General features: G+C 40.6%; 2 protein-coding genes across 2 annotated transcripts; both read left to right on the top strand.

The window, feature by feature from the left end:
- The first annotated feature begins 305 nt into the window (after positions 1–305).
- pdia3 (protein disulfide isomerase family A, member 3) lies at positions 306–8981 on the top strand. Its single transcript, XM_047384715.1, has 13 exons — positions 306–652; positions 1919–1997; positions 2075–2192; positions 3771–3878; positions 4017–4140; positions 4339–4455; positions 5215–5340; positions 5460–5642; positions 6012–6120; positions 6620–6748; positions 8089–8168; positions 8268–8325; positions 8412–8981. Exons 1-13 carry the CDS (start codon positions 519–521, stop codon positions 8526–8528), a joined length of 1482 nt encoding a protein of 493 aa, XP_047240671.1. The 5' UTR covers positions 306–518; the 3' UTR covers positions 8529–8981.
- A 2502-nt stretch (positions 8982–11483) lies between these two features.
- Positions 11484–15191, top strand: isg20 (interferon stimulated exonuclease gene). The gene is made up of 4 exons (XM_047382922.1): positions 11484–11614; positions 12184–12822; positions 13384–13584; positions 14233–15191. The coding sequence occupies exons 2-4, from the start codon at positions 12214–12216 to the stop codon at positions 14431–14433; spliced, it is 1011 nt and encodes a 336-aa protein (XP_047238878.1). The 5' UTR covers positions 11484–11614; positions 12184–12213; the 3' UTR covers positions 14434–15191.
- The last annotated feature ends 1225 nt before the right edge of the window (positions 15192–16416 follow it).

The raw sequence follows: 16416 nt of genomic DNA, 5'->3' as shown, positions 1-16416 counted from the left end.
CAATTTTCAACACAAACTTAAGATTTACCATAGTGTTGAACTGGCCCTAGAGTTGAGCAGATAGAAGTAGATCGTTAAGAAAACACAATATTTGTCAGATGTCAGGGAAACATTTATCTTTTGTGCACTTTATATATAATCAATGCTGTCCAGCGTTAACATTTTCATTTCCGCGTGTGGAAAACTGCGCTTTGCTTCTCGGCTCCTGATTGGTCCAAATGCCTCAACGGTTTAATTTCTGATGCCTCATTGGTTAATCAGAGCTGAGCGATGCGATGATTAGACCAATGAGAGGCTGCCACACTATGATTACGAGACAAGGCCCTGCTGCTTGTGAGCGTCTTCACCGATTCTTCCGTCCTCTTTCTCTTTCTCTATCAGTCCTCTCAGCCTCTGCCTTATCAGAGTTTCCTGCGGCTTTTTGGAGAGCTGAAGACGGGGCAGCCACGGCTCACATCTGCAACCTGACGTTTTTGTGTCACTGAGGCGAAGAGACGTTTAGCCTTTCTCGGTGTGCCATGTTGAGGCTGTTATTTTTGGCCGCTCTCGCCGGGCTCAGCCGGGCCAGTGATGTGCTGGAATACACAGATGATGATTTCGAAAGTAGTATTGGACACCATGAACTCGCTCTCGTCGAGTTCTTTGCTCCTTGGTGAGTTTCTGTAGGTTTCATTCCGAGTATCGCAATGGTGCCGTTGGTTAGCAAGCTTAGAAAAAATATGAATGAAAAGACGCTGTCGCCTCGCGGTAAAATAGTTTCCACTCTGCAAAAGTGGGTATTTTAGAAAATGTATTCACTGTATGAGCCTTTTATTTAGTTTATTTGAAATAATTAATTAGTGTTTATTGTATCCGGGGCTGTTAAGTCCTGCTTTTTGGCTGCAGACCAAATGTTAGCTAGCGGTGGAAGCCTACAGCTGTACTAACTGCGGGATTTTAAATGACTGAAACGTTTACAGCTTCATGAGCTCAGCACCTGTTAAAATGTAGCAAAAATACTCATTATCGTCTATTTCAGGTGCTGTAAATATTTTTAATACAAGAAAATAAGGCTATAAGGAAGTTAGGGGTCGTGCCACGTCATAGTTGTAACGCTACGATTGGCTGTTGAAGTTTTGGTGTCCACCTCTGATTGGTCAACAGCATATTTGACGTGTTATATGTGGTTCCAAACCTGAGCAAATAAATTAAAATGGGCTGAAACGTCCCATTAAAAAAGTTTTAATGTAAAAACAATAAAAAAAAATATGACAAGAGTTTAAGCCTGAATCTGTGCATATTTTCCTGTGGACTGAATTCAAAAGATATGTTTTTCCTACCTCAATATGAGCTACACATTGATTTGAAAATATCCTGTTTGGCTTTATTTGCTGTCATTGCAGCCCCTTCTTTATATTGACTTGTGTCCTAATCTACTATAATATATATTTTCTACATCTTTTGAAACATAAGTTTAGGTTGGGCACCAAGAAACCCGTTGCAGTTGATTAACTCAATATCTGAGTGCTGATACTTGTGGCAATAATCTCAACTGTTCACATCTAGAAAAAATCTGGACTCTTTAACTTCCTACTTGTAGATGAAAAAGAGAATTTTATATCGATGTATATATTTTGTATGATTTTCAATGTTGGAATCATGTACATTAGTAAAAAAAAAAATGGTAGATAATATTAATCAAGAGCTTTAGTTTATCAGATAGGAGTATTTACAGCTTTGCGAAGAAACCTCTTTTTGTATTTGCAGAGCGAATGCAACATCAATAGATAATTTTCTATTCTAAAAATGTGCTTTGCAGAAGTAAAACATTTCTTAGAGTAAGATGAGTAGATATTTTCCTTAAGCTTCTTCCCTGCCTTAAATCCCTTGTGTAAATTGTTCTCCTGTTTGAGTTGTCCATATCCTCTTTGTCCTTCAGGTGTGGTCATTGTAAACGGCTTGCGCCCGAGTACGAGGCAGCAGCCACACGACTAAAAGGCACCGTTTCTCTTGTCAAGGTACTGTGTAATACAGTTTGTCTAACTTTCTAATCTATAGTGTCTCTTGCACTTCTAACTGTTGTGCTCCTGTGCAGGTCGACTGCACAGCCAACAGCAACACATGCAGCAAATATGGTGTCAGTGGCTATCCAACCCTGAAGATCTTCAGGGATGGAGAAGAATCTGGTCCCTATGATGGTCCCAGAACTGCAGGTATTTAACATATTTTTTCCTATGTATTTTATTGGGATATTATGTGATAGACAATCAAAAAGTAGCGCATAATTGTGAAGTAGAAGCCAAGGGATACATGGGTCTCTACTGTTTCTAAAAATAAAAATGAGAAATCCCCACTAGTATTCAGCCCCCTGTATTCTGATACCCCTAAATCAAATACAGTGCAACCAGTTCCTGTTGTCTAGTTACTGAAAGGTTCCCCTGTGTAATTAAAATCCCTGCCTAGATCCAGCTGTCTTGGGAAGGCCTCGGGTTTGTTAGAGAACATTGGTGGGGAAAAAACAGTATCATCAAGACCAAGAAACACAACGGACAGGTCCTGGAATAACCTGGAAGACATTAAAAGCATCGTTAGGTTATAAAACAGCATCCCAACCTTTTAGACATTTGATGTTTCACTCAATCATCTGGACATTGCATTTCGATACAAGAATGGTAAAACTACAAACCTACCAAGACGTAGCCTTGCTCCTAAACTGACAGGCTGAGCAAGGAGAGCATTACGCAGAGAAGCATTGAATAGGCTCCCAAATCAGATGTAGGCATATGTTGACAAGACCGCGGCTAGTTGTGTGCTTTCCAGTACTGGTTTTTATGAAGCAGCTGGAGTGGGTGATGGAGGGGATGAGAAGGATCTTCTGTGATCAGGGTGGCCTTCATGGTCATAGCGGTTGTGCAGTTTGGAAAGGGAGGTCTGAGGTGAGCCAATTATTTTGCTGGTTTGGTTTGTAGATCGGGATCATTAGATTATGTTTCACAGTGAGAAAGTTGTACCAACATGTTGAAAGCAACGAGTACTTTATAAACCAATGTTAAAATGTCCTTGAGCTTAAAAGATCTATTTTCTCAGCAGGTGGAGATGTTGTGCTTTTATAAAAACGGAGTCTGTGCTCATTAAAAGACAGCTGGATGTTAATTTCTGTCCCAAGGTATTTCAAATAAATTATCACCTGGAGGCCCTGGATGCTGAGTGGCTGAAAGAGGGATGGCCTGGTATCTTTATCTCTGACCCCGCAGTACAACTCTTTGGTCTTCAGTTTGCACAGATTGTCATAAAAAAAACTTGACAAAGTTGTTGACTGCCTTTTGGTACCGGGTCAGAGCCAGTCATGTGAAATACTAGGGGCATGTTTTCTGTATATTTAAAGAGTGACATCCCTTCACTGTTGCAGGAAATGCTGTTGGGATACACAGGAAGCAGAACAAGAGAGGAAGGCAGGTTGTGATGGAGCAGATATGCTTATTTAATTTCACAGCAGAGTATCTGATTACTCAGTCTGCACGGTGTTCATCAGGGCCTGGTGAAGAAACTGCCTCTGTGGCTGCTGGTTTTTGCCAAACCAATTTAAAATGTCATCTTTTTCATTTCAGTTCTGCACCACTTTGTCTTGGTCTATCACATCAAATTCCAATAAAATCCTGCCTAGTTTGTAGTTCTAAAATGACAATGTGAAAGTTGAAGAGGCATATGATTCAGAACATGTGTATAAAGGCACGTTTTTATGCTTTCTATGGACTCTTAGGGTAATCTTGGTTTTCTTTTGCCCTTTAAAGATGGGATTGTCAGTTTTCTGAAGAAGCAGGCAGGCCCAGCTTCAGTGGAGCTCAAGACTACTGAAGACTTTGAAAAGTTCACAGCAGATCAAGATGCCAGTGTTATTGGTGAGTTACATTTCCTCTTGCCAGTCTGGTTCCTGATTATGTAACTAAGTGTCCAACATTTTCAGATTCATCACAAACCTTAATCAACCAGGTTTGCAGTGATGTTAAAGGTTATCTGAACGAGATGTTTCCCCTCAGGTTTCTTTGCTGATGACAAGAGCACAGAGCAGGTGGAGTTCCTGAAGGCTGCCAGCGCCTTGAGGGATGACTATCGTTTTGCCCACACCAACTCTGAGGCTCTCCTCAGCAGCCGTGGTGGAGAGTGAGTACTTCTTCTGCATGTGGTCCATACATTAGAATTCACCTCATTTAAAAGTAATCTTATACACATAAGGAAGGATAAAAGTATGCTATATTTTAGTTTGACTTTTCTCTTTGGATAAAAATGATAGCTGACACAACATAACAGCACTGCAGCTGATGCAGCAAGATGACTAGGATATGTCCTCTCTGACTGCAGTGGAGTTGTCCTGTTCCGTCCACCGCGTCTCGACAACAAGTTCGAAGACAACTCTGTCAAATTCAGCGAGGACAAATTCACCAGCAGCAAGATCAAGAAATTTATCCAGGACAACATGTGAGTGTTACCAATCCACACCCTGACTGCAGTACTCTAACTTGGTCCCCTTTTGGACACAAAAGATGGGTCACTTCCTTAAAGAGTGCGTATCTGTGTCATTTGCTGCAATAGGGAGACGGATTTATAAGCATTGTTTTTCCCTGCAAAAATAATTGAAGGCCCTAAAGCGAACTACTCACTGGTTTAGTAAAATATGATGCACGTAATGACTTGAGGCAGTAAAAGGCTTAGTGCAAGCATTTCCCTGTGAAAGAGAAACCATTCATTTGGTGTCTTCAAGTATTTAAAAGTGAAACTTTCTAGGCATCGACCTGTAAAACTAGCTGTGCAATTCAGACAGCAGGATCTGTGACATCCCCAGTGATCTACAAAGATGTAAGAGAAAAGTCTGTGTGGTTCAAAACGTTCCCACAAACTGTCACCTGATGACATTAGTAGCACAGTATATCAGATCCCACATGTTGAGATGCAGCCATCCTCATTTATATTGAATAGATGCTCTCGCTAGTCTCTGCCAGTTCTGTGAGAGGCACATTAAACTCTCATCTGTGTGAACTTTGTTTTAATTCAACAATTAAATGTAACAAACATTGACCATAAAAGGTCAAATCAATGGGCTGCAGGTAGCAGTTTAAATCCTGCCAAAAATCAACATACGGTTACCTTAACCATGGATCAAAGCATACGCCTCTAACCTTTTTATTTGAATTTTACTGAACTCAAAACAAAAGTGCATTTATGTTCTCTCCATCTCAGCTTTGGAATCTGTCCCCATCTGACGGACGACAACAAAGACCAGCTGAAGGGGAAAGACCTGCTGGTGGCTTATTATGATGTCGACTACGACAAAAACCCCAAGGGCTCCAACTACTGGAGAAACAGGTGGGTGTTTCTAACGTTCCTGGAGCTGACCTTCTCAGCTTTAACTGAGTGTGACTGAGAGACTTTATTCAGTGAGAACACAATTATATAAAATAATGAATTCAATGAATCTCATCCAGGGTGATGAAGGTGGCTAAAGGCTTTCTGGATCAGGGGAAGAAGCTGAACTTTGCTGTAGCCAATAAGAACCAGTTCAGTCACGACCTGTCTGACTTCGGCCTGGACAGCAGCTCAGGAGAGCTGCCGGTCGTGGCCATCCGCACTGCCAAAGGAGACAAATACATCATGACAGAGGAGTTCTCGTAAGTCTAGATGAATGGATGCAGCGTAGCTTTTTTGGTCTCATTTCCTACATTTGAGGTGCTGTTAACTCTGAACCGTAGAGGTTGGCTCATCTACTGTTTTACCTTTAAACCTTCAATGTCTGCCAACTCCTGACGGATATTTATCAGTCCACCTGTAAGACGCTGGAGCCGTCGGTCATCAAGTTAATGTTTTACTTTTGAATTTTAGGGTTTATAACCTAATCAGTTGAACAAATTTGATTTCAGCAGACGGATGTTAGTGTTGAAAAGAAAGTACAAATGATAAAGTAAAATTTAATCTGCAGGGTTTTCTCTCCTTTAACATCACTATATATATATATTCTTTTTTTTTTTTTTTACCTGCAGCCGAGATGGAAAAGCTCTGGAGCGTTTCCTGCAGGACTACTTCGATGGGAAGATAAAGCGCTATCTTAAATCAGAACCAGTCCCAGAAAACAATGATGGACCTGTTAAGGTGAGATGATTCCTGTAATGGCTCCTTTAAAGCTGGCGGTGAATGCAAGTTGTAAATGATTCTGATTTCTTCAAATTAATTAAGAATACAAAAACTCACAATTACCCACACTGTGAAACATTGTGGTTCTTAGTTTACTGTAAATAAATTAAAGACAGGAAGGGTTTAAAATATCTCTTTTTTTTAGGTGTGAAAACAGTTGGAAGGAAGTTTATATCAGTGGGAGTATAAAAGTGATCAGGAAAAGAACAGACTGCTGGTTTAGTTTCCAAACACAGATTAACCTACAGGGTGAACATCTGCTGCTTCTGGTCACCAGCCACGCTCTGTGGACTTCCTCTTTGACAGGATGAGGAGAACTTCTAGTCTAATATCAGTGCATCACTAAATATAACAGTTAAGCAGTTGCTCCAGATATTCTGCAGGTTTGGACTGAAGTTTGAACGTAGTGTTCGGATGTTTCCCAGGATGATGAAGTAAATTGTCTAATTGTCTTCAGGTTGTGGTGGCTGAAAACTTCGACTCCATCGTCAACGATGACGACAAAGACGTTCTGATCGAGTTCTACGCCCCCTGGTGCGGTCACTGCAAGAACCTGGAGCCCAAATACAAGGAGCTGGGAGAGAAGGTACGGATCCAGCTTTTGATTTTATAACATCTACATTTTATTATTATTGTCAGACACCAGCAGTTTTTAATATTCTAGTCAATTTTTTGTTTTAAACCCTGAAACTGCTTTATTTCATGAACATTTTTGATTTTTAGTCAACGCTCTGGAAAAGCGTCTCAGTTCTAACTTTGTAACCAAGCGTGACTGCAGTCATGTTGCATCGTGTGTGCAGCAGTGGTGACGACAATCATTGCAGCTGTGTCACAGTCGAGGAAAACCATTTTATTATTTGACATAGCGGTTACAAAAAAGAGCTGCCGAAACATTTTTGAGTTATATATTTTGTAGTGAAAACATTTTAACAGCCTTGAACATTAAACAGATGGCAAACTAATCTAAAAATAAAGCATGTGTTTTTAAACTAGGCAAGAAGCAATGTAAACTTTTCTATGATTATATAGAGCTAATTGATCACATTATCAGTATTACATGTTAAAATATGCAACCTGTATTATGAGCTTTTTATTAACAACTTTGATAACTGGCCTTTTGTTAAATGAGGTCACAGACCGACATGTCAGACCAGACCCACAATGCACCCAGACTTTTGTAAAAAGGATGTTACTTTAAGCAGTTTTATCGTCTTAAACTTTTTATTTGTTTTTTTTTAGCCCCTATGCTCCGGGTGCAGAATACTTTATCTTGAGGCTTTTAGTTTGAAGGGTTGTGGGAAGTTCTCTCAGTTCATGGATGCTTTCAAGAAAGTAGAAACGTTTGGCTGGTATTTACAACACATTGCAAGTTAAACAGACCAACCAGATCATTCTGAAGATCACTAACGTCCAGCTAGTGGCAAAGGACTCCTCACGTTTCTTCCTGCATGCAGTGAAACAAAAATGTCTGGTCCAGCAACATTTAACACTTGGTGCTGTTTAGTTGAAATATTCCTGCTTTACTGAGATCCTGAGTTTTTAATATTGTGGTTAATGTGGAGTTTTGGTGATTTCATTCTTTTAAGCATTTTACACACTTGATTGTAATTGGGAAACAATTTTGTTTGCCTTCGTACATTATTTTATATTTGCTCTCTGTCAAATAACTTGTTGAGCAGATTCATTTTAAAATATTGAAATTATTTAATAAATACACCCAATGTAACAAATGTCATATTACAGAACAGACTAGGAGGTGGACATTAGTTTCATTTCATTTTCTTAGAAAAATAATCCATCAGATCCTGTTTAGCTGAGCCCTTTGCTTCCCTTTTTGAAGGAGAATTGGTTTAATTTTGACCGGGCTAAAAACAGACTAGTTGTCCTGAACTGATCCTAATGGGTTGGTTACCTCTTGTTCTGCAGCTGGCCGATGATTCCAACATTGTTATTGCCAAAATGGACGCCACAGCTAATGATGTGCCATCACCATATGAAGTTAGTGGGTAAGTCTTGTATCTGTATTGTTGTTTTTTCCCCTCTGACTTCCTTTGTGCGTCAACAAGTTTTTATTTACTTATTAACTTGTCTGTCTGTCCCCCCAGATTCCCCACAATCTACTTCTCCCCTGCTGGACGCAAAACGAGCCCAAAGAGATATGAGGTGAGTTGTGGACTTCTGTATTCGCCAGCTACTGGAGTTCATACCTGCACTCTGCTGATTGTCATATGCTGCTGCTGTCTCTGCAGGGAGGTCGTGAGGTGAGCGACTTCATTTCTTACCTGAAGAAAGAGGCCACCAACCCCTTAGTTGTGCCAAATGATGCCAAGAAAAAGAAAAAGAAGGATGACAAGTCAGAGCTATAAAGGCTCCAAAGAAAAACTCAACACCCCCCACATCACAACAGGAGGAGGAGAATCGGGGAACAGAAAGAACTAAATTATATTCCACTGTCTTAGTGAACTACCAAAAGCTCTGAAGCCGAAGTGAAAAACACCCGGCCACTCCTTAGGTCCTCTACTGCTCTGGAATCCTGTGGAAGGTGGAGAGGTGGTGGTCAGGGTCTGCCCGCCGTTTTACTACAATGAGAAATTTTTAGGGAAGAGGGACATCTTTTTGAAGTAATGAAATTTCTATTTCCTCTGGTCTGTCTGCTACACCTCAGGCTGATGCACTTTGGTTTGATACCAGTTTCCAGTCATCTGTTCTTTTTTTTTTTTTTTTATCACAGGGATAACTTTTTTTTTTTCTTGTCGTAACTGGTCTTTGTTTTTGTACATTTGGAAGGATTGTGAAATAAAAGGCCCACAAAACCTAAATGACTTGTATGATCTTGTTTTACTCGAAGCCTTTATTTGCAGAAATCTGACATTTTTGGAAACCGGTTCCTTGTTTCCAACATTCTGTTCAATTGTCCTTTTCTTCCTGCAAATAAAATAATGAAAAACTATTTAAAGGGTAAATATTTAATTGTTTTTTAATAAACAGTAATTCAAATTTTTGTTAGATTGCATCAATTTGTTTTTTGAGGTAAACAATTTTAGCAAAAACTCTGAAGACGAGAGTGTCCCTATATTCCCAGCGTCTTTATAAATCATTCATATTCGTAGTATGGGGCAGGGCCCACATGGTTTTATACAAACTTGATTCTAGACTGATCTTGATCTTCACTGTAAACGTATTTTACATGAATATAGTGAATGAACTGAGCTTGTATAGCTTATCTAGTTCTACCAACCACTCAGGGCTTTTACACAAGAGCCACGTTCACCCAACAGCAAGCATTTAAACACAGATACCCAGATCTGTGGATAACTTGGGGTCAAGTATCTTGCTCAAGCACACACACACATTGTGGCAGAGGAGAACTGGAATCAAACCCACAACGTCTCTATTGCAAGAAGACTATTTGCAATGAGCCTTCCAATAGGGTGTATAAAACAGCTGGGAAATTTGTGGATTTTCAAATGTAAAATGTTTAACCTCAAATGAACTGTTTCTATAAAAATCTAAAAATGTCATTTTAGTGCATTTACCAGTAACCACACGCTGCTGCTGAAATATTAGTCAAATTTATTTGGGGAAGATTCACAATTAATCAGGTCTAGCTTCAAGTCAAGATGCAGGTCCTTCTCAAAATATTAGCATATTGTGATAAAGTTCATTATTTTCCATAATGTCATGATGAAAATGTAACATTCATATATTTTAGATTCATTGCACACTAACTGAAATATTTCAGGTCTTTTATTGTCTTAATACGGATGATTTTGGCATACAGCTCATGAAAACCCAAAATTCCTATCTCACAAAATTAGCATATCATTAAAAGGGTCTCTAAACGAGCTATGAACCTAATCATCTGAATCAACGAGTTAACTCTAAACACCTGCAAAAGATTCCTGAGGCCTTTAAAACTCCCAGCCTGGTTCATCACTCCAAAGCCCAATCATGGGTAAGACTGCCGACCTGACTGCTGTCCAGAAGGCCACTATTGACACCCTCAAGCAAGAGGGTAAGACACAGAAAGACATTTCTGAATGAATAGGCTGTTCCCAGAGTGCTGTATCAAGGCACCTCAGTGGGAAGTCTGTGGGAAGGAAAAAGTGTGGCAGAAAACGCTGCACAACGAGAAGAGGTGACCGGACCCTGAGGAAGATTGTGGAGAAGGGCCGATTCCAGACCTTGGGGGACCTGCGGAAGCAGTGGACTGAGTCTGGAGTAGAAACATCCAGAGCCACCGTGCACAGGCGTGTGCAGGAAATGGGCTACAGGTGCCGCATTCCCCAGGTCAAGCCACTTTTGAACCAGAAACAGCGGCAGAAGCGCCTGACCTGGGCTACAGAGAAGCAGCACTGGACTGTTGCTCAGTGGTCCAAAGTACTTTTTTCGGATGAAAGCAAATTCTGCATGTCATTCAGAAATCAAGGTGCCAGAGTCTGGAGGAAGACTGGGGAGAAGGAAATGCCAAAATGCCAGAAGTCCAGTGTCAAGTACCCACAGTCAGTGATGGTCTGGGGTGCCGTGTCAGCTGCTGGTGTTGGTCCACTGTGTTTTATCAAAGGCAGGGTCAATGCAGCTAGCTATCAGGAGATTTTGGAGCACTTCATGCTTCCATCTGCTGAAAAGCTTTATGGAGATGAAGATTTCATTTTTCAGCACGACCTGGCACCTGCTCACAGTGCCAAAACCACTGGTAAATGGTTTACTGACCATGGTATCAATGTGCTCAATTGGCCTGCCAACTCTCCTGACCTGAACCCCATAGAGAATCTGTGGGATATTGTGAAGAGAACGTTGAGAGACTCAAGACCCAACACTTTGGATGAGCTAAAGGCTGCTATCGAAGCATCCTGGGCCTCCATAAGACCTCAGCAGTGCCACAGGCTGATTACCTCCATGCCACGCCGCATTGAAGCAGTCATTTCTGCAAAAGGATTCCCGACCAAGTATTGAGTGCATAACTGTACATGATTATTTGAAGGTTGACGTTTTTTGTATTAAAAACACTTTTCTTTTATTGGTCGGATGAAATATGCTAATTTTGTGAGATAGGAATTTTGGGTTTTCATGAGCTGTATGCCAAAATCATCCGTATTAAGACAATAAAAGACCTGAAATATTTCAGTTAGTGTGCAATGAATCTAAAATATATGAATGTTAAATTTTCATCATGACATTATGGAAAATAATGAACTTTATCACAATATGCTAATATTTTGAGAAGGACCTGTAGAGAAAACGTCTTGATGTATGACAGGACAGAAATAAGAAAGAAATCGCAAGACTTAATTTTGTAACCCTGCTTGGCGTAATACTGCCTCACATCACTAGGCGGTGCTGAGATTTAGACCTTTTCCTGATAAACCATAAACGAAGAAGAGAACGAGCCAATCAGGTGGCGTCAGTCGGGAACTTGTCTGGGCATATTCCAGTTATACACGTGCTGCAGGTACCGTATGATTCAAGGTTTCTCTGCTAATATAACTGGTTTTAATTGTTACAGATTACTACAGATAACACGGATATGTTGGAAACATGGAGAATTAACGTTTACTTACCATTATATTTATGGTTAATCGTTTTCTTTCCTTGTAGCGTAGTTTTTCTTACCACTGGACCGACTTTCATTCAGATATCTAGTGGTTAAAGTTAATAGAAGCTGCACACGAAACTAAAAATGAGATGAATCACAAACCTGCGATTTCATAAACTAGGGATCAGTGCTCAATACGGCTTATGTTCTGCTCGCCAGAATGGTTATTTGGAAAGCTACAACCTGTTGTGCTGAGTGCCATTTCACTGGTCCCTCTGTGTGACATGACCAGTAAATATATAAAAAGTGAAATAAATGTATTGAATCTTATTAGGCTTTCAAATTGGCCTTGGCTGATACTTGAAGTTTAGGGCAACTCTGCTTAATTTCTCTAGATGTTGTGCTCACATTACAGACTCGGTAACAGAGAGATTTTGTGACTATAATGAATATTAATCCTTGTTTTCTGAATCTTACCTTCCCAGATATGATCATGAGACACTTGTCCTTATCACATGATGTCCCATCCGTCAAAAAAAAATAGAGTATCTGCCTCATTTGGCCTTCTTGGTAACTACAGGTATCTCTGCAAGAAATCCATGCTGATTCGTGCGATGGAGAGTGCAAGAGCCAGAAAGAGACACCACGATAAGAAGGTTTTCTCTAGCAGAAAGAAGGAAACAACCAGCTCCTGGTGTGAACCCCTGGATGCAAATATGCTGATGAAGAAAGCTAAATTAGTTGATCCAAACCTGGAACGTCAAAGCACTTTACACTCTGCACTAGAGCCTGATCACCACAGTGTGATTACAGCCCTCAGAGACAGCTGGGAGGTAGATAGTGGTTTCTCTGAAACCAGTCCCCCCACTAGTGGTCGGAGCTCTCCCTGTCTCGGTTCATGCCGTACCTCGGTGGTGGCATTGGACTGTGAGATGGTGGGAACTGGGCCAGGTGGCCGATGCAGTGAACTGGCCCGCTGCAGCATCATCGACTATCATGGCAACATCTTGTATGATAAATATGTCCGACCGTGTCAGCCTGTCACCAATTTCCGAACGCCCTGGAGCGGGATCCGTAGGCATCATCTCCTCAACGCTGTACCCTTTGTTCAGGCCAGGGAGGAGGTAACACCTGCTTGGATTGACATCAAGATTTCACATTTAAATAAAAAGGCTTTTTTTATACATATCTGCTAGTTTTGTACATTTAGAAGCTGAAATTAGAGCATCAGTTTTCAAGTCTTGCTACAGATTCGCATTTGAATTTAGGGTTAGACTTTGACTGGGCCGTCCTTACAGCTTCAAGGGTGTTTTCCTGCTAGAAGTTGAACCATGGCCCCAGGCTCAAGTCTCTTGGGGTCTTTTAACTGGTCTTCTTTCGGGATTACTCTATTTAACTTAACAAACCTTCCTATCAGCTTTGACCAGCTTATTTTCCTGCTGAAGCAAAGTATCTCCACAGCATGATGCTACCACAACCATGCTTCATGTTGGTGGTGGTGTGGTCAGGCTGTTTTGGATGCTGATCAGAAGTTGATACTGACTGAAGGGGCTCAGCTACGTTAGAACAAGTATAGTTGAAGCCACAGAATAAAATTCCTAAATATAATTGTTCTTCACAATATCAAGAAGCAACTGTTTGTACCAGTTGAATTGTGTAGAAACAATCTGCTCCTTCTCCTGCAGATCCTCGGTATACTTGAAGGCAAAGCAGTGGTGGGCCACTCCATCTACAATGACTTTGAGGTGTTGAACATGGACCATCCCGGTCACATGGTCAGAGACACGAGTACAACGCGTCTCCTCAGCCGACTGGCTGGCTTCCCTTCTGGACGCTGCTCATCTCTTAAATTACTGGCCAGTAAGCTGCTGAACAGGAGGATACAGGTAAGTGCTGGGGACTTAGCCAGCTCTCATATTCGGTTTGAGTTTTCTTTCTGTTTAATGGAAAAATAACCGTTTTTGATTCACACTGCCTCTAAAAGTGTGCTCTAATAAAACAGAGTGAATGTTGGCAAAATATGTGATTTTATACTTCAGAGCGTCTCTAGGTCCATTTTGCCCCTTTCCTGACTTGTGTTGCCATTTTGTCCTGTCCAGCAGACTTTTTTCTCGTAAACCAATTCTGAAACTCTACAACATGCACAGGCGTACAAACACTCCCTGCTTAAAAACAGGGTAGAAAGTGAGCCCCTTGTTGGGGTTAAGACATACAGGACATCGGGGTTCCAGGACCAGATTTGGAGCACTGCTGAGAACGAACCAATCTGTACCTTCTGTGTTTTAGAAAAGCATGCAGTGGTGATATTATTGGAGAACATTACCACGGTGATATCTTTTGCAGTACATCCACATTTTTCTTCCCTACCCAAACAATATTTTACCTGCAGGCTGGTAGATGAACTATGTGTTGAGCGGTAATCAAACACATAGTGGATCATGTTTTTAGAAATGATCAAAACTGCAAAGGTACAGTAGGCCAAAAAGAGCCTCACTAAACACACTGATCCCCACCCCGTGTGTTTTTCTGTCCAGGCTGGGAGAAGAGGCCACTGTTCAGTGGAGGACGCCCAGGCCTCTCTGGATCTCTACAAGCTGGTGGAGGACGAGTGGGAGCAGGAGATGGAGAGAAGACTGAGAGACGACGATGCTCCACACGAACCGAGCTTCCACTCTTCAGATCACTACATGCAGGACGAGTTCTGGCCAGATGAGGTCTTAACAGACAGCCATTAAGGACCATTCCTGAAAATATATCATCACACTGATGGATCATTGTCATGAAAGCATCAGAACGAGATCTGTCGTGTTTTAGATGTAACATATTTAAAGTGTGATTTGTTTCTCTTCAACGTGTTTTACATGATCCAAGATAGAAAAGGCATTACAGTAAGTTGGGCAGTGGGTTTACACCAAACAGCATTTTAATTGTGATGCCAAACAGTGAATTATATATATTTATTATTAGGAGCTTGGATTGTGTTTGGATTAAAGGTGCAGTTAAGTTCTCTATTATTTCTTTTTATATGTTAACTTGTAGGTCCTCTTAGGAATTAATATATGAAAGTGATGCTGGGCCTTCAGTGCAATTAATCTTCACAACACCGTGAGAAGCAACCGCATATTTCTCCATTCTTGGTGGAATTCGTGGTATTAAAGAAATAGTAAATATGACTTTTTTTCCAACAACGTATAAATTGTAGTGTGAACATCTGCAGAAACAAGTTATCTCATTCAGCCTTTAACTAGCTAGTTTACTGCCTGTAAACAACAGGTTCCACCTCCCAACCAGACGCAGCGATCTTTCTGTCCCAGCCGAAAGAGGGAGGCGCGTTCTGCTTGTTTCAGTTGGATTTTCAGCCGGTCACATGTGACCCACATCGTTTCCAATGTTCTGATCACTCGTTCAGATGGGAAAATTGTACTTCATTACCTCTGATTGTACAGCGTCTGTCAGCGTTCAAGTGAAAAAATAAAGAATTGAGTTCAAATCAGTGCGAAGTAACTTTTTCATGTAGTACATTTAAATCCAGTTTTGTATTGTTTATCATTACTGGGAGAATGTTTTTATCTTAATTAGTTTTATCATGAAAAGATCAATTCTAATGTTTGAAAACCCCTAATACTAACGGTATTGCAGGGATTATTATTATTACTATTTTCTCCATAGTTGGGCCCATGAGAGCAGCAATAAATATGGAGGTATGATTTAATACAGTTACTGTGTGCAGCTTAGTGTTGAAAATCCAAATCCATGGGAAAGTTTAAAAGCAGTATCTGTGGCTTTGGCAGCAGCGACTTACCTTAAAGACGAAGGTAAGTACAGGGTTCCTACGCTGTGGAAAAGTGGAATTTGATTTTAGGATTTCCCAGGTCTGAGAGAATAAAGTGTTTTTCCAGACTTTATTCTGTATCTCACTGTCTAAAAGTTGTCTTTCCTTTCCATTCATCCATCCTTCCTTCTTTTTTCTGCCTCTCTCATGTCTTTCCTTTTTTATGTGCTTGCCCATTTCTGTCCTTGCTTATAATACCTCCTTCCTGGACTTCCTTCTTTCCTACTTTGTGTTCTTTTATTCCTTCCTTCTTCCCAGACCTCTTTTCTTCCTTGGTCATATAACTTAATCTTACTTCGTTTAAGAGCCTGAATTGAGGTGACCTTGAGTTTATTGGTCTGTAGGTAAAGGCATTCTGTGAAATCACTTTTTAAAGTTAACTAAAGGATGTTTTCCAGTTTACTTTGGCTTTTAGTCTTTGGCTCCATTCTTGCTGCTGCTGTCGTTTTCTGCCCAACAATAAAGGGATGAATAGTCGGGTTCCTTCTCAACAGATAAAACATGTCTGGAAAGTATTTGTTAACTATAGGGAGACAATCAAGATAAGATAAAACACACATTTCCAAAACTGATGGTGTGTACACTAAGAATACATTTGTGAAGTAGTCGTGATGAGGACAAACTCCACTAACAGTCTGAGCCCCTGTCATCTCAGTATTAACAGCAGTACTGCATTCAGTAGTACATCATATATACCCCTGGTTCCTGTACTGTTGGGAAATATTTTAAGATTGTCCAAATCAGCTGGTGAGAATCTCACAAATAACTGGATCAGGAAATGACATCATCTCATGTCCAAATAGGTCACCAAATCCACTTTAGTAAGGTCGAACAGAACCAGTATTGTTCTTTTGAATTCGGTGAAAACACTCGCAATGTAGAGAAG

Source organism: Girardinichthys multiradiatus, chromosome 2 (genome assembly GCF_021462225.1).
Source record: "Girardinichthys multiradiatus isolate DD_20200921_A chromosome 2, DD_fGirMul_XY1, whole genome shotgun sequence".
In the NCBI taxonomy this organism is placed as follows: domain Eukaryota; kingdom Metazoa; phylum Chordata; class Actinopteri; order Cyprinodontiformes; family Goodeidae; genus Girardinichthys; species Girardinichthys multiradiatus.
This window is presented reverse-complemented; position numbering and strand designations above follow the sequence as displayed.